An 18,209-nucleotide genomic window follows, 5' to 3' on the forward strand; every position below is an offset into this window, starting at 1 on the left:
ATGCAGGCGCGACACAAAACGCAGAAATAAAAATATAAATCATGCCTTACCTTTGACAAGCTTCTTCTGTTGGCACTCCAATATGTCCCATAAACATCACAAATGGTCCTTTTGTTCGATTCATTCCGTCCATATGTATCCAAAATGTCCATTTATTTGGTGCGTTTGATCCAGAAAAACACGGGTTCCAACTTGTGCAACGTGACTACAAAATATCTCAAAAGTTACCTGTAAACTTTGCCAAAACATTTCAAACTATTTTTAGAATACAACTTTAGGCATTTTTTTAAGTAAATAATCGATAAAATTTAAGACCGGATGATCTGTGTTCAATACAGGAAGACAACAAACTGAAGCATGCTTTCTGGTCATGCGCCTCTATCAAACAGTACACATGAAGTGACCCTCGTTCAAGATGGCCGTACTTCTTCATCACACAAAGGAATAACCTCCACCAATTTCTAAAGACTGGTGACATCCAGCGGAACTGCAACCAAGTCCCTTAGAAATCTGGATTCCCAATGAAAATCCATTGAAAAGAGGGTGACCTCAAAAAAAAATATCTGAATGGTTTGTCCTCAGGGTTTCGCCTTCTACATAAGTTGTGTTATACTCACAGACATGATTCAAACAGTTTTAGAAACTTCAGAGTGTTTTCTATCCAAATCTACTAATAATATGCATATCATGGCTTCTGAGCCAGAGTAGCAGGCCGTTTACTTTGGACACGCTTTTCATCCGGACATGAAAATAATAATATGCATATCTTATCTTCTGGGGATGAGTAGCAGTTAGTTGAATTTGGGCATGCTTTTCATCCAAAATTCAAAATGCTGCCCCCTATCCTAGAGAACTTAACAAACTATAGTTTTCGCAAGTCGGATAGGACATCTACTTTGTACATGACAAAGTAATGTTTTGAACAAATGTTTACAGACAGATTATTTCACTTATAATTCACTGTATCACAATTCCAGTGGGTCAGAAGTTTACATACACTAAGTTGACTGTGCTTTTAAAAAAAGTTGGACAATTCCAGAAACTGTCATGGCTTTAGAAGCTTCTGATAGGCTAATTCACATCATTTGAGTCAATTGCAGGTGTACCTGTGGACGTACTTTAAGGCCAACCTTCAATCTCAGTGCCTCTTTGCTTGACATCATGGGAAAATCAAAGGAAATCAGGCAAGACCTCAGAAAAAACAATTGTAGACCTCCACATGTCTGGTTAATCCTTGGGAGCAATTTCCAAATGCCTGAAGGTACCATGTTCATCTGTACAAACAATAGTACGCAAGTATAAACACCATGGGACCACGCAGCCGTCATACCGCTCAGGAAGAAGACGCTGTCTGTCTCCTAGAGAGGAAAGTATCTATATCCACATCAAAACCATTCCTATATCGACATAACCTGAAAGGCCACTTAGCAAGGAAGAAGCCACTGCTCCAAAACCGGCATAAAAAAAGCCAGACTACGGTTTGCAACTGCACATTGGGACAAAGATCGTCCTTTTTGGAGAAATGTCCTCTGGTCTGATGACAAACAAATTGGACTGTTTGGCCATAATGACCATTGTTATGTTAGGAGGAAAAAGGGGGCATGCAAGCCGAAGAACACTAACCTAACCGTAAAAGCACGGGGGTGGCAGCATCATGTTGTGGGGGTGTTTCACTGCAGGAGGGACTGGTGCACTTCACAAAATAGATGGCATCATGGGGCGGAACTTATGTGGATATAAATAAAGTGGTGATTCTAACTGACCTAAAACAGGGAATTTTTACTAGGATTAAATGTCAGGAATTGTGAAAAACTGACGCCAGGTGGCTAGCTCGCTAGCTAACATTATGTGTATGATCTGTGGAGTAATATTATCTCAGAAATCCATTTGCATTGCTAGTTGTAGCCTAATGTTAGCTAGACAGGAACTAGCTAACATTTAATTTTATTTGGTTAACTTTAGCTAGCTATGACAATCAATTTGTATTGCTAGTACTCTATGGATTAGGATTATGGTTCATTGTTTAGCTAGCATGTCTAAACAAAAGATCGGATTGATTACATGACCCATCAAGTTGACAGGTGTGTCTGATGGTGATTACGGCTATCTATTGTATTATAATGTTAAAATATTTGTATCTGGAATTTGACTTTCAGCCTGACTCTCCTCCACCAGTCATACAAGGAGAATGATCTAATGCCTCCCATCAAAAAGAGAGCTGGCTCAAGCAAGCAATTCTTTACAGTGAGCAGTCGGTCTGCAGTGGTCAAAGCAAGAAAACGTTTGTGCTCTGGTATTGTGCCTGGCGGACCATGCACAAACTCCACCATAGTCTGGACATTCACTTCCTGGTGGAAAGCTATGGCTTGCAACAACACCTGATTCCGTAGTGCAGGCCGCTGCCACAGATCAAGCAGTACCAGCACTCCAGGTGAATATTATTTTCACTGCATTGTATGAGGTTATTCTTCTTATCTAAACTTGGGAGATGAATTGATGTTACGCAAGGTTGTAATGTCCTCTCAATTTTTTTTGTTATTTCCTGTTTTACAGCTTCGATGCTCTGGAGCCTGGTATTGTTGTCTCCAAGGAGCATTTGGACTCAGTCGTGACCAGGTTTTAGCTGCTGCGCAATGCTGACATCCTTCCTCCCATTGATGGTCAGCCTGTACAAGCACCACCTTGACTGGACACAGCTAGACAAACATATATTTTTGACAATATCAGGGAGTTTTGCGACAAAGAGGCTATGGACATCACATGCCCTGCACCAAAGTCAATGGCAGCACAGAAACAGGCTCTCCGAATATAGATTCCCTTGTTCATGCGTGGTTTGGACTTGGAGCGAGTTCCCAGTCATCAACACTATCTGCAGTGCCTCTATTCACATGACTCTCTCCTAATTGCTACTACAATTTAAAAAATGTATCCTGCTGCTCAACCACTTTTCCCTTGATTGTATGCATATAACTACCTCATACATCACTGATATCGTTATTGATATTGTTCTTGAACATAATGTATATTATTTTTTATTTTTTTCTACTGGCATTGACACTTGTTATTTTTTTCTTTATATTGACACTATCTCTTTTTGATATTGCTACTATACAAGTAACCATTTCACTTTACCGTTTACTCCTCCTGTAGAGACCCATCCACTTAACAAGATGTGGCTGTGGGATTATAGCATTTCTTTTACATGACCAATCAATTTAGACAAGTGTCATCTAATATTTATAAAATATTTTTATCTGTTTAACTGGAATTTTTCCTTATTGTAGGCTACTACTTTTACCTCTTAGTCTTAATGTGTGTAGCACATGACCTCACATGTGAATCCTTAAAGAAATGGGTGGGGCTGGCTTAAGAGGGTGTGAACAATGGGTGTAGACAAAGAAGAGCTCTCCAGTAGGTACCAAATCATTCAAGGGCCATTTCAAAAGTGAGGTTACACGTTTATCAACGTTCAAAGCAGATTTACTTTCCCATTGTTCCTCAAATACAGCGTAAGATAAACCATTTTGTAGCCCTGTGTCTCTGCTTTTATCCAATGCAAAAAACACAGTTTCAAATGTTGCTACATAACACCAAATTAAGGTGGTCGGTCACATATGGAGACAATATAGGAAATAAGGTGACATGATGTGTGTGAACGGCAAAGTTAGGGTTGAAGGGTTGAAGTAAGCTGTCATCCTCTAACACAGTATGAAACTACTTCAGATGTTAATCACCAACCTATCGCTAGTGATCTGTCACTTCCGCCTGTATGTGTTTGCATTTGCGCATGCATGTGTGTGTGCATGCATGCCTGCCGAACCAGATAGCTGTTTCTAGTGGAGTACCATATGCTATCTATCACATTTTTGTTTTAGTGCTTACATCTGCTCTTAACTTATGGCCCTCTTCCCTTGGGTTGGTGTTTGTGGGAATGAGACAAGTAAGATGAGAGCCACTTTAACTGCACAGACTGGGCTAAGGGTTTAGGATTGGATATGGATTGAGGTAGTAACAGTAGTAACACTTTGGGATCTGACAAGCACAATTTCCAATCTCTACTTTTGGCTTCCCCTGTGCATAGAACACTTGAGCAAAGATAGACAGTATCAACAACTATCAGGCAAGATCACAAAGGGTGTGTGTGTGCCTGTGTTCTTACTTACGCAGAACTGCGATGAAGCTCTGGTTATCCAGGAGAACCCACAGTCCAAAGCCCATGATCAATGCTCCAAATATCTACAGAGGGAAAAGGAATTGAGTTACAAGGTGGCACTCATTTTCATGGTCCATAGAGCCAGATAGCAACAATTGTCCTGGACCAGTACAATACAATAGAGGCAGGTAGATTCTTACTGAAAATGTTGGGCTCATTGCAAACCAGATCAGTGAGAAAACAAATAGAGACAACTTAAAAAACAGTGTGTCTCTAAAATAAGAAATTATAGTATGTCTGCTCCCTCTCTTTCTCTCTTCTTTTTCAAGTCTGGTGCACTCAGCCTGTTGTTACATTGGTATCGTTTGTATCATTTTACTTTGCCTGGGAGAACTATTAGCAAGTGGCTAGGCTTAGCTGTACCACAGGCTCTGACATAGAAACAAAGAGAGTATGGCTTTGTGTCCATGGTTGCACCTTTACAATGCAGAAAACCACCTCTCTCAAACCGTTCAAAACTAAAGACCTATTTTACCGGAGCAAAAGAAAATTACTTCTAGTATGGTTTCATGGGACTCTCTTAAAGGGGTACACACAAATTAATCATCATGAGTAAGGAAAAATAGTTTAAATAAAACCTATCTATAAAATACATCTTAAGAGAACATGTATGATTTTGCAGTATGAATTAAATGAGATGGAGGTCATTACCATGAAATTAATTAATCAAAAAATGCTAGGTGCCGCAGAATTTTTATATCCCATCAAGGTGTGCCACGGTTCAAAAAAGGTTAGGAACCACTGGTCTAAATTAATAAAAAAATGCTAGGTGCCGCAGAATTTTTTTTATCAAAAAAGGTTAGGAACCACTGGTCTAAACCACACCTTCTCTACTGTAACAGATCTGTCGGAGACCTCCAATTCAGACTAACCTAACACATAAAGGGCCAGATTGAAAAGTTCTGAAAGGGAACTAGCCAATAGAGGAGCCAGAACCAAAAGGTCTGAACCTGATCAGAGTTTCTTGTTTAATTTTAATTTCCGGTCCAGACCACGGCCTTTTCTGACACTCACCTCCAGCAACGAACGGATGTGTTAGACAGCCAGATTATCTGCCAATTATCTGGTAACGAGTCTATAAAGTGTAGCCTAGCGGTTAGCGCGTTGGGCCAGTAACCGAAAGGTCGCTGGTTTGAATCTCTGAGCTGACAACATGAAAAATGTGTCAATGTGCCCTTGAACAAGGCACTTCACCCTAATTGCTCCTGTAAGTCTCTCTGGATATCAGTGTCTGCTAAATAACTCAAATGTAAAAATGTAGCCTAAAGTGCAGTGTGGAGTTTATAGGGACCATGTCTGGTAGTGGGGGGGGGGGGTCAACCCAAAAGATGAGAGGTTCCTAATTCACCACTTTCCCTTGGCTTGGAAATGGAAACCTAATTTAGAACTCTTCATTTAGACTAGAGGGTCTGTTTCAACCTCATTAGGTCCATATAAACTAGTACTATGTAGTCCACTACTAGCCTCTGTCCACAGATGCTTTCCATTAAGGGCGGTGAGTGTTCACATCAAAAGCCTGAGTCACATTTACTACACACAGACACACAGTGAGTAAATTGGAAAGGAGGTAAAGAGTCAGGTTGGACATCATCAGTGAAGGTTTAATATAGGAGCTGTTGTGTCAGTTTCAGGATGGACTGTCTGGGTTTTGATCAAACACACTTGTAGGTTGCGTTTGAAGAGTGAAATCTCTGCCAGGTGAAGTCTTTTGAATAAAGGTTAGAAGATGAAAACCACCAGTTCTGACTGTGTTGCTACAGTACAGTACTACAACACTTTTCACTTTGGAAAGTAACACGTACTCTGCTAATCTCTGGGATATTTCAATAAACAGCCTACCATATTCAAATGATAATGAAAACAGGAACAACATGGAAAGAACAGCAAACAGAAACTGGTCAGTGGGCACTGGACACACACATTTTCTATTAATGATCTTCAATAACTACTAGTCATTATACACAGAGTAATATTCTCTTAAGTCAGATGGATTTGATGCAAATGAAGGCTACAGTGGCTGGGGTTGACATAGATATCCATTGACATAGATAGCAGGCTAGGGCTGAAGGTGGTGATGTCACTTACAAAGAAGAGGAGGTTGAAGAGGAACAGGAAGTACTTAGTTGCCGTGATGCATCCCTTCCCCATGGTTACGACTCTGCAACTGAGAGAAAGAAACAGTTAGGTTAGATGAAGGCTACTTTTTATTTGTTTTATTTAACCTTTATTTAACCAGGCAAGATAGTTGAGAACAAGTTCTCATTTACAACTGCGACCTGGCCAAGATAAAGCAAAGCAGTGTGACACAAACAACAACACAGAGTTACACATGTAATAAACAAGCGTACAGTCAATAACACAATAGAAAAAAAGTCTATATACAGTGTGTGCAAATGGCGTGAGGAGGTAAGGCAATAAATAGGCCATAGTAGCGAAGTAATTACAATTTAGAAGATTAACACTGGAGTGATAGATGGGCAGATGATGATGTATAGGTAGTGATACTGGTGTGCAAAAGAGCAGAAAAGTAAATAGGTAGGTAGATTGGGTGGGCTATTTACAGATGGACTATGTACAGTTGCAGCGATCGGTTAGCTGCTCAGATAGTTGATGTTTAAAGTTAGTGAGAGAAATATAAGTCTCCAGGTTCAGCGATTTTTGCAACTCATTCCAGTCACTGGCAGCAGAGAACTGAGTAGAGTATTGGAAGCTATTTTGTAGATGACATCGCCGAAGTCGAGGATCGGTAGGATAGTCAGTTATACTAGTGTAAGTTTGGCGGCGTGAGTGAAGGATGCTTTGTTGCAAAATATAAAGCCGATTCTAGATTTGATTTTGGATTGGAGATGTTTAACTTCTTATGGATGAGGAGCAGAATTGAGTAGCTTGGATGAATAAGGTGCCCAGAGTAAACTGCCTGCTACTCAGGCCCAGAAGCTAAGATATGCATATTATTAGTAGATTTGGATAGAAAACACTCTGAAGTTTCTAAAACTGTTTGAATGATGTCTGTGAGTATAACAGAAATCATATGGCAGGCAGAAACTGAGAAAAAATCCAACCTGGAAGTGGGAAATCTGAGGGTTGTAGGTTTCAAGTCTTTGCCTATACAATATACAATGTCATTGGGATCATATTGCACTTCCTAGGGCTTCCACTAAATGTCAACAGTCTTTAGAACCTTGTTTCAGGCTTCTACTGTGAAGGGGGAGAGAATAAGAGCTGATTGAGTAAGGGGTCTGCCATAAGGCCATGAGCTTGGTCAGGCGCGCATCCGTGAGAGGTAGCTGCGTTCCATTGCATTTCTAAAGACAAAGGAATTCTCCGGTTGAAACATTATTGAAGATTTATGATAAAAACATCCTAAAGATTGATTCTATACATCGTTTGACATGTTTCTACGAACTGTAGAGGAATTTAAAAAAAACTTTTTGTCTGACCTGCGTGTCGTGAATTTGGATTTTTGAACTAAACGCGCGAACAACAAGGAGGTATTTGGGCATAAATTATGGACTTTATCGAACAAAACAAACATTTATTGTGGAACTGGCATTCCTGGGAGAGCATTCTGATGAAGATCATCAACGGTAAGTGAATATTTATAATACTATTTCTGACTTCTGTTGACTCCACAACATGGCGGATATCTTCATTGCTTGTTTTGGTCTCTGAGTGCTGTACTCAGATTATGGCAGGGTGTGCTTTTTCGGTAAAGCTTTTTTGAAATCTGACACAGCGGTTGCATTAAGGAGAAGTTTATCTAAAGTTCCATGCATAACACTTGATTCTTTTATCAATGTTTATTATGAGTATTTCTGTAAATTGATGTGGCTCTCTTCAAAATCACAGGATGTTTTGGAAGCAAAACATTACTGAACGTAACGCGCCAATGTAAACTGAGATTTTTGAATATAAATATGAACTTTATCGAACAAAACATACATGTATTGTGTAACATGAAGTCTTACGAGTGTCATCTGATGAAGATCATCAAAGGTTAGTGATTAAATTTATCTCTATTTCCGCTTTTTGTGACTCCTCTCTTTGGCTGGAAAAATAGCTGTGTTTTTCTTTGACTGACCTAACATAATCAGATGGTGTGCTTTTTGAAATCGATCACGGTGGTGGGATTAACAACAATTTTATCTTTAAAATGGTGTGAAATACTTGTATGTTTGAGGAATTTTAATTATGAGATTTCTGTTTGAATTTGGCGCCTTGCACTTTCACAGGATCTCAGCCGTAAGAAGTTAATATGAGTCTGGAAGGAGAGTTTACAGTCTAGCCAGACACCTAGGTATTTGTAGTTGTCCACATGTCCTAGGTCAGAACCGTCCAGAGTAGTGATGCTAGTCGGGCGGGTGGATGCGGGCAGCGAACGGTTGAAAAGCATGCATTTGGTTTTACTAGCGTTTAAGAGCAGTTGGAGGCCACGGAAGGAGTGTTGTATGCCATTGAAGCTCATTTGGAGGTTAGTTAACACAGTGTCCAAAGAAGGGCCAGATGTATACAGAATGGTGTTGTCTGCGTAGAGGTGGATCAGGGAATCACCCACAGCAAGAGCGACATCGTTGATATATACAGAGAAAATAGTCGGCCCGAGGAATTGAACCCTATGGTAGGTACCCCCATAGAGACTGCCAGAGTTCCGGACAACAGGATTTGACACACTGAACTCTTATCTGAGAAGTAGTTGGTGAACCAGGCGAGGCAGTCATTCAAGAAACCAAGGCTGTTGAGTCTGTCGATAAGAATCCGGTGATTGACAGAGTCGAAAGCCTTGGCCAGGTCAATGAAGACGGCTGCGCAGTACTGTCAATTATCAATGGCAGTCATTGATCTACAAGTGATTTTGCATGCCGAGTAACCCCATGGAATATCAGTAGCCTAGTCAAACTGGGCACAGTGCCCAGCTTTAAGCGCTGACCAATGCCAGATATGCGGCCTGTTCCTGATCTTGCACATCTGCATGGCACTTTCAGTGTTTATATACATCTGTCGGCATACCGTGACTAAGGCCAAGTTTACATTGGATCATCAAGGCTTCTCATGGGTTTTAACACACACGCAGATATGCTTTGCTCCTCTCAGTCCACCCTGCCTGTTTGCCTGCACGATCCCTTCCCTCTGTTCACATGGCAGAGCAATCGTTGCAAGGCACTACTGTGTCGTAGCTCTTAATATGAGCAGGATGTAGTGTCAGTTTGAGTCTCACACTGAGACCAGATAGAGTACACACACACACACACTCACACTACTTCAGCAAGGTAGGATGACACACACACACACACACACACACACAGACACACACACCATTAGTGGTTATTACATAGGCCTAATTATTTGTCACGCCTGCTCCCGCTCTCCCTCTCTGGCGCTCGAGGGTGCCAGCCTGCAATTCATTACGCACACCTGTCACCATCATTACGCGTATCAGCGCTCATTGGACTCACCTGGACTCCTTCACCTTGTTGATTGCCCCATCTATCTCTGTCTGTTCCTCCATGTGTTCCCCGCATCATCATTATTGTCGTTTACCTGTTCCCCTGTCCAGACGCTGTCCGTGTTCTGTTTCATGTCCGTGTTTCATTAAATGTTCACTCCCTGTACTTGCTTCTCGTCTCCAGCATCTGCCCTCACAGAATGCTGACACCAATATGTGAAGCATGAGGGAGTTTTCGTTTTTTTGTTTTTGTTGGGTCTGGGTGCCGTCGCCAATGGAACCGAGAGTGCCTCAGCTGGCTCGTCGGGGTTCCATGTCTTAGCTGGCTCAAGAGGTTTTCTTGCCTAGGTAGGCACCCGTCATGCTTCAGCCGGCTCGTCGAGCTCTCACGCCTCAGTGGGATCGTCAGGCTTTCACGCCTCAGCCGGATTGTCAGGCTCCCATGCCTCAGCCGACTCCCACGACATCTGCAGGCTCGTCGGGCATCTACACATCAGCCGGCTTGTCCAGCGCCCATGCCTCCGCCAGCCCGTCAAGCTCGCCCAGGCGGGACGCCGGGTGGCGCCCCTAGAGGGGAGGGGGTACTGTCACGTCACTGTCAGTCTGCCCTTCATTACACACACCTGTCACCATCATTACGCGCATCAGTGCTCATTGGACTCACCTGGACTCCTTCACCTTGTTGATTGCCCCATCTATCTCTGTCTATTCCTCCTTTGGTTCCCCGTGTCAGCATTATTGTCATTATGTTTTCATTTCCAGACGCAGTCCTGTCTTGTTCCATGCCCATTGTTAATTAAATGTTCACTCCCTGTACTTGCTTCTCATCTCCAGCATCTGCCCTCACATTATTAACGTGTAAGGACAGGATTGATCAGAACCAGATATCCTAGTCGAGCACATAAAAACAAGTAGGCCTAAGTACAGTAGCAGCAGATACTATAGTCTACTACACAAAGCACATAATCCTTAACACTAGAACCGCTAAAGCAGCCATTTGGACTGCTCATTAATCTAATTATCTTATTACTCTGCCATTTTTAAAGTCATGGCCCCCTCTGTCCTTGACTTTTTCTAAATATGTCGATATAACACACAGTCATTGTTAGAATCTTAATATCACAAACTGAACTGGAGTTCTAACCAGTTTTAGGAGGGCATGTAATTTTTTTGAAAAGGGGTTATATGGTAGGAGACCCAGGAGGACCCCATTACTGAGAGAGAGAGACAGAAGAAAGGCTGACTGCAATTTGCATATTTTTGGAAAAGCACACCATCTCTATTTCTAAAGAAAACAAAATAAAGCCCTAAAAGAAAAGAACACCTTCCCTACAGTCAAATATGTAGGAGGTTCAGAGATGTTTTTGCGTTGCTTTGCTGCCTCTGGCAATGGGTGCCTTGAACATGTGCATGACATTATGAAATCAGGAGAATACCAAGCACAGGAAGTTGGTGGCACCTTGACGGGCACGTGATAATGGCTGGAGCGAAATAAGTGGAAAGGTATCAACAACATCAAACACATGGTTTCCATTTGTTTGATGCCATTCCATTTGCTTAGTTCCATCCACTATTATGAGCCATCCTCCCCTCTGCAGCCTCCACTGATACCAAGGCATTTTGGAACACAATGTCGGACACAGTGTCCGAAAACTCGGTCTCCATATAAGGTCAATGACCCAAACACACTTCGAAAAGCACCCGGGATTGGTTAAAGACAAAACGCTGGACTGTTTTGAAGTGGCCAGCAATGAGGCCAGATCTGAAAACTTGTGGAGAGATCTGAAAACAGCAGTTGGGAGAAGGCACTTTTTTGTTTTTACATACACTAGGTGTACAAAATAGGGATGCACAATACATCGGTGAACATATCGGAATCGGACGATATTAGCTAAAAATGCCATCATCGGTATAGCCCCGATGTCTAGTTTAACGCCAATGTTAAAAACCGATGTCTAAGCTAACGTGCATACCTATATAATGTAGGTACAGGACGTAATGACACCATGTAAACATTTGCACTACACGTGCAACACAGCATTCCGAACCTAGCACACAATGTCTGCTGTGTGGATCGAGCAGTCATTTGAAAGAGTAAGATATTTTCAGTGAGACAACTCAAAAGCAAAATCCATTAATGCCAAGATAATGGAATTCATTGCCCTTGACAATCAACCGTTCTCTGTTGTGGGTGATGTTGGCTTTAGCGACTGGTCGAGCACCGGTACACACTAACATTACCAAGTGTGCTATTGTTCAGATGTTGCCCTACCGAAGTTACACAGTAATAGGGTCACTGCTATTAGCTTCACGACATACTATACTATAACACTATTTTAACACTATTTGACAATAACACTATTTGATGAGATAAATAAGCTTTTAATATGACATGTCAAATAACACTATTATAGAATGTTGTGTGTGCTGAATTTACACATGCAAGCCAAGCTCCACCACTACTATCAGTAGAATTTTCAAAGCTGTACAAAAAAGTCTGCAAGCAAACACCTGCCACAAATGATGTGTTTACAATACAGTTGGCTAGAAAGCATTATATGTCCGACCGCAACTTCTGGGGTAGCTAGCTTTAGCTTTGTACCTAGCTAGCACCAATATAACCAGCCTGAAAACAATGACCAGTAGAAACTGCAGACATTTTCATTATTGTTAGCAATGTGTTGGCGCCCCCCCCTTGGGTTGTGCCGTGGCGGAGATCTTTGTGGGCTATACTCGGCCTTGTCTCAGGATGGTAAGTTGGTGGTTGAAGATATCCCTCTAGTGGTGTGGGGGCTGTGCTTGGCAAAGTGGTGGGGTTATATCCTTCCTGTTTGGCACTGTCCGGGGGTATCATCGGATGGGGCCACAGTGTCTCCTGACCCCTACCCGGCTCAGCCTCCAGTATTTATGCTGCAGTAGTTTATGTGTCGGGTGGATAGGGTCAGTTTGTTATATCTGGAGTACTTCTCCTGTCTTATCCGGTGTCCTGTGTGAATTTAAGTATGCTCTTTCTAATTCACTCTTTCTCTCTTTCTTTCTCTCTCTCGGAGGACCTGAGCCATAGGGCCATGCCTCAGGACTACCTGGCATGATGACTCCTTGCTGTCCCCAGTCCACCTGGTCGTACTGCTGCTCCAGTTTCAACTGTTCTACCTGCGGCTATGGAACCCTGACCTGTTCACCGGATGTGCAATTGAACTTCAGTTTATGAAAATAAATAGCTAGCCAGCTACTTAACCCTGTTGCCCAAAGCTAACGTTATAAGCAGCCAGCTAGCTTCATCTGGCTAGTAAGGCTCGACCGGACCGAGTTATGTGTTGTGAAGCTAGCCACAATAAGGATTAGGCACAATAGTGCCAAAAATAGTTTTCAAAAAGAGTACAACTAAAATAAGGAACTTGCAGAAGTAATTGCATGTCACTATGATTTACTTGCTGAGCATATGGAAGTTTATACTGTCTTCTCTGGGATGTCAAAATCAATTCAAAAAGATTTGATAACTTCCATTGCGTCATCCATTAAAAGTGAGATTAAAAAGAGGGGTTGACGTAGCGCATTTTTTCACACCCGGTCAAGTAGGCGTTCCACTTTCCTCCGGTATTTATTTAGCAAAGGTAATAACCCATCATCACTTCAGACAAACACAAGCAAAAACTCTTTCCATAAATGTTGCAGCAGCCTAGGCACACCTAAAGATTTGAGATCTGACATGCTGTATTGGATGAAACAGAGACGATTTTTCAGTCTGATCAACTGTATGCTACAAATAAGAGCAGCTGCATACAGCCTATGCACCCTGATCATCTGGTCAGGGTAAACAACATTATGTATTTATAGTCCATTTGTTTGTGAGAAGAAAATGTTATAACATTTTGTTTATATTCAAACCTGGGCTGGCTAGACTGCCTCAACCTTTTCAATCCAAAATTATTAACTGGAATTAATCAATCAACATAATAGTGATGACAGACTGAGTTCATTTTTAATTAGGCCTGCAGTTGCATATGCCTGCACTATGCAAACATGCAAAAAGCAAGCCATATGAGTTCTATTGTCTATCAGTTGTTGTCTCTGTGTCTGGGTAGAGGAAACACCCTGCTGGTCTAGTCTAATATATAATTCATATGAACAAATATAAGGTAGCTGCAGTTTGACAGGGTTTTCACCCTGAAGCCTATGAACACCTCAACCCCTGTCCTGCACTGAAGTCTATGAACACCTCAACCCCTGTCCTGCACTTAAGTCTATGGACACCTCAACCCCTGTCCTGCACTAAAGTCTATGAACACCTCAACCCCTGTCCTGCACTGAAGTCTATGAACACCCCAACCCCTGTCCTGCACTGAAGCCTATGAACACCTCAACCCCTGTCCTGCATTGAAGTCTATGAACACCTCAACCCCTGTCCTGCACTGAAGTCTATGAACACCTCAACTCCTGTCCTGCACTGAAGCCTCTGAACACCTCAACCCCTGGCCTGCACTGAAGCCTATGAACACCTCAACCCCTGTCCTGCACTGAAGTATATGAACACCTAAACCCCTGTCCTGCACTGAAGCCTATGAACACCTCAACCCCTGTCCTGCATTGAAGTCTATGAACACCTCAACCCCTGTCCTGCACTGAAGTCTATGAACACCTCAACCCCTGTCCTGCACTGAAGCCTCTGAACACCTCAACCCCTGGCCTGCACTGAAGCCTATGAACACCTCAACCCCTGTCCTGCACTGAAGTCTATGAACACCTAAACCCCTGTCCTGCACTGAAGTCTATGAACACCTCAACCCCTGTCCTGCACTGAAGTCTATGAACAGTGTGACAGAGATGAAAATATCCGTTAGAAATGTAGAAAGGGAAATCTATATGCAAAAATTAGCATGGGTTGCTAATATGACTAGGATTGTGAAAGAAATAAAATAAAGTTTATATAAAATAATTTCCTCCACGGATATGGTCGGATTTTGGCTAGGCTACTTTAAAGCAAGGTAGCAAAACGTTCAGGTTTCAAACGATTAAGTATATGTTTTCATACTACCTCCAGCTCCTTGCAAAGTGGTGTGTGACGTGCTGATGAAGCATGCCTTCCATTGTCTGTGCATTTGGTGTTTGAGATACTGACATATTTTCCGCTCAAAGGCTCTGTATCTGTATGCTGTACGCATGTGATAAATAAGATACATAACGAATATACTGTACACACATGCGCCAATTTAACTTCACAAAATTATGCTAATTACCCTATAGACCGATAAGCATGACCTGTCAAATGTATTTCCATCGACTGGTATTTAAGTAAATGAATAGGCTAAAAAGCATTATTTCGTAATGGTATTTTTTCTTCTTAATTGTCAGGCGGCAATTTTACTTATCAATTTTTCTATTTTTTGGGGGGCCAAAATCAGGCTATTACCAGCTAACGGAAACCCTGAGTTGAACACCAGTTCTTACATTGATTTGGACTCGGTCACAGAAATGGGAAGTGCAATATGTATTTATTGCCGATTTCAAAGTGCCATGTGTTATTTTCTGCTAAATCCTCTAGAGGGCAGAATTTGAAAGAACAATACTCGATATCAAAACGATACCAAAAAATGTTGCAAGTCACGACTTCACAGGAGAGCCATTTGAACGTTTATTTGTATCAAAATACGTTTTTTAGCAGAAATGCCTTCTGGAACATGTGAACTTTCATGTGCCTTAATAACAAACTTGTATGCCATCTGTAAATATGAATAAAATTGTTAAATTAAGAGCCTTGTTTGTTAAGCTACAGAAAAAGTTGGCAACCTTCCCACTAGCCATGATTGGCTGAGATAATAAGTGGGCTGGACTTGCCGAGAGAGGATTGGTCTGCCATATAGATGGCTTCTGTCTATTTGAGCTGGTCAGTCTGTGTTGGTAATCCCGTTGAACGAACCTTTAAAAAAAATGTAGCAAGTAATGGAGCTGCATATGTGTTGCTCTCTATTTTCTGGAGGATAGAGTTTTGAAATCAGTGGAATTAGAGTATGATAACTAAAGAGAAGGAGAAAACACCTGTCTCCGGATTACGTCTTCAATCCAAGGGCAACCGTGGCATGGCATCCATGACAAGAAGATGCGTCCATCATGCATGATAGATAGTCTAGCTAGCTACTTTTCAGATATTACACTTTTCTAATTTTGACAGAAAGTGGTTCCATTTCAAGCTAGTGTACTGTTAGCCAATTAGCTAATTAGCTGATTGGCTCCCTAGCGGCAGGGACTGGGAGACTAGTCAGGATCGAGGGAAATTTAGCTAGCAACAGCAAGCTAGCTAGCTAAAGTGCCATAAATGTTTGCTTATCGACCTGTCCCAAAATGAATGTAGTTGGTTCAGAGTTGGTTTTGATATTTCAACCACCTGATTGCATATGGTATGGGAGGACAAAATCAACATGGACGGACGGATGCACGCGCGGTCTGGAGGGACGCACGCGCGGTCTGGTCAACATGTAATGCAACAATGCTGTAACGTTAGGCGATATGCATCTTTCAAATTATTATTATAGCACACCGCACATCATCGTCGTTAAGCTGGAAAAATTATACAGAAAGGCAAAGCGACAGCAGCGAACAACCTGCTTTGCCCCTGTCGAGTCTGCTGCTACGTTGTGCTTTTAGCTGACTCAACATTACAATGAAGCAGTTGGTGCTTTGGAAACAAGCTGAAGTTATTTCTGACTGACTGCTGGGAACATGTCCACAACTTCATCAGCAAGTTGTCAAACTATTGTAAATAAGTGACAAATGTATGTGTGCAGTGCCCAACATCCTTAGCTAGCTAGCTAAAATTCAATCCATGTGTTTGTCATTGAAGCTAGCTAGCAGCAGGCAGGCTACAACAAGCTAAATCAGCTGATGCTTCGTTTTGCCCCAGTACCCGTGTTTCATAGTGAGTGAGTCATGCACAAGACAGGTAGCGGAACACAATGCTTGCAAATGGATTGTCTTCCAACTGACACAAATGGAAGTGTCAGTTGGGAAGTGGAGTGTGCAATGTCTCAATGCTCATTTTGGCCAAAACACTTGCAGACTCAAGTGGCCACTTTATAAAGGGCTTAATGGCCAATTGTTTGGTTTTAGATTAAATTCAGCCTATGACTGTGGTACTCTTAGAAAAGAAAAGGTTCTACCTGGAACCAAAAAGGGTTCTCCTATGGGGACAGCAGAAGAACCCTTTTGGAAACCTTTTTTCTAAGTGTTGATAGAACTTAATTGCCTGCTAGCGGTTATACGAAATAGAACCTGATTATGCATAGTGCATGTGGAATTTTATGAATTTTCTCAACGTTTTAACGGAAAACCGATTAAAGGCGTTAAAACGTTAATACATGTTTTTCTATTTGTCACATCCATAATATTCACATCTGTGAGTCCATTACCCTGGCATGGTACAGCCCTCCCTCTGGGGTTAAATATTTTAGTACCTTGTTATGGGTCCCCAGCGTTCTCCGTTTAACAACAACTGTCAGCTCACAGGAAAAATGGAGGAGACACATGGACACAGAATCCGTTTACACCAAGTTGTATTGCACCAAGCCAGGAGCTACAACATTCATCAGATGGGTCCATCTCTCCAGACCAAGGCCAAAGCAAATGAAAAAAACACCATTTATAGATTGTGTCAGCTATTCAATGCAAGAAGTGTGAACTTCAAAAATCGACCAAACGTTATTGTATTGTAGCTAACGTTATATTACATACAGCCAGAGGGAAAATGTTCCTACAACTTTCTTTCTAATCACCAAATTCAACCAGGGCGCATAGCGCTCACTCATCGTTTCTCTATCTACCCGAGGAGGCTTGACAGCTGTCCATAACTTCGGGATGTGATGGGAAGTTCCACTTTGCCTAGCACATTTCCCTATCAAATGTTATTCGCAGTAAATTACTAATAGCTAGCTACAGCTACCTAGCGTATGGCTCATTTATAAACCAGATAACTTTAGCTCTATTCAGAAATGTAAACTAGCTAGCCATACTAACTTAGCTATATAGCGTGCCGACTATCATTAGAGTTATCAAAATACCTCGTGACTCTATCTAATATTAACTAATATCTAATAACCCCACAAATAAACAAATACTTACTTTTTGGTGTAAAAGGTGGAGAGAACAGTTGGCCGTCTTCTTGTCTGTCCCGTTGTGCGTGTGAGAGAACGGGATGTGTGTCAGTGACGGGCCACGCGATTGGCTGTGAAGGCGTGGTAGATCCCCACCGTGCGGTGGCTTAATTCCTCTTTCATGTCTGTAAAAAAAGTCATACTGTACAGTTTGTTAAATGATAGGCCACTGCAACATGTTTTTCTATGCAATAATTATTGCAATTCATAAACATAATACTTTAAATGTTACATTTCATGTTGTTCTTACTGTTCTCTTCAAGAACACGATAATATACTTTTTAAAGGCCTTCAATTTAACTTCACAAAATTAAGAAAGTAGCCAACTTTGCTCATGCATGAGTCATTAAAAGCAAATAAATAATGAGCTCACCCTTTACATTGAATATAGTTACACTAACATGAATCA

General features: G+C 41.7%; 1 protein-coding gene across 2 annotated transcripts in view; it reads right to left on the minus strand.

The window, feature by feature from the left end:
- The window catches only part of LOC110525455 (CD82 antigen), a 41,500-nt gene extending 23,597 nt beyond the window's left edge, over positions 1 to 17,903 (minus strand). The window contains exons 1-3 of one of the 2 annotated variants that reach the window (XM_036980594.1): positions 17,769 to 17,903; positions 6,299 to 6,377; positions 4,164 to 4,236 (exon numbers count right to left, since the gene is read on the minus strand). In XM_036980594.1, the coding sequence (XP_036836489.1) occupies positions 4,164 to 4,236; positions 6,299 to 6,361 (136 nt within the window). In that variant the 5' untranslated portion in view covers positions 6,362 to 6,377; positions 17,769 to 17,903. Of the gene's footprint in view, positions 1 to 4,163; positions 4,237 to 6,298; positions 6,378 to 17,104; positions 17,232 to 17,768 lie in introns of those variants that run through there. The other variant, XM_036980597.1, reaches the window with a different exon arrangement.
- Positions 17,904 to 18,209: the final 306 nt, after the last annotated feature.

The sequence above is a fragment of the Oncorhynchus mykiss genome, chromosome 1 (assembly GCF_013265735.2).
Source record: "Oncorhynchus mykiss isolate Arlee chromosome 1, USDA_OmykA_1.1, whole genome shotgun sequence".
In the NCBI taxonomy this organism is placed as follows: domain Eukaryota; kingdom Metazoa; phylum Chordata; class Actinopteri; order Salmoniformes; family Salmonidae; genus Oncorhynchus; species Oncorhynchus mykiss.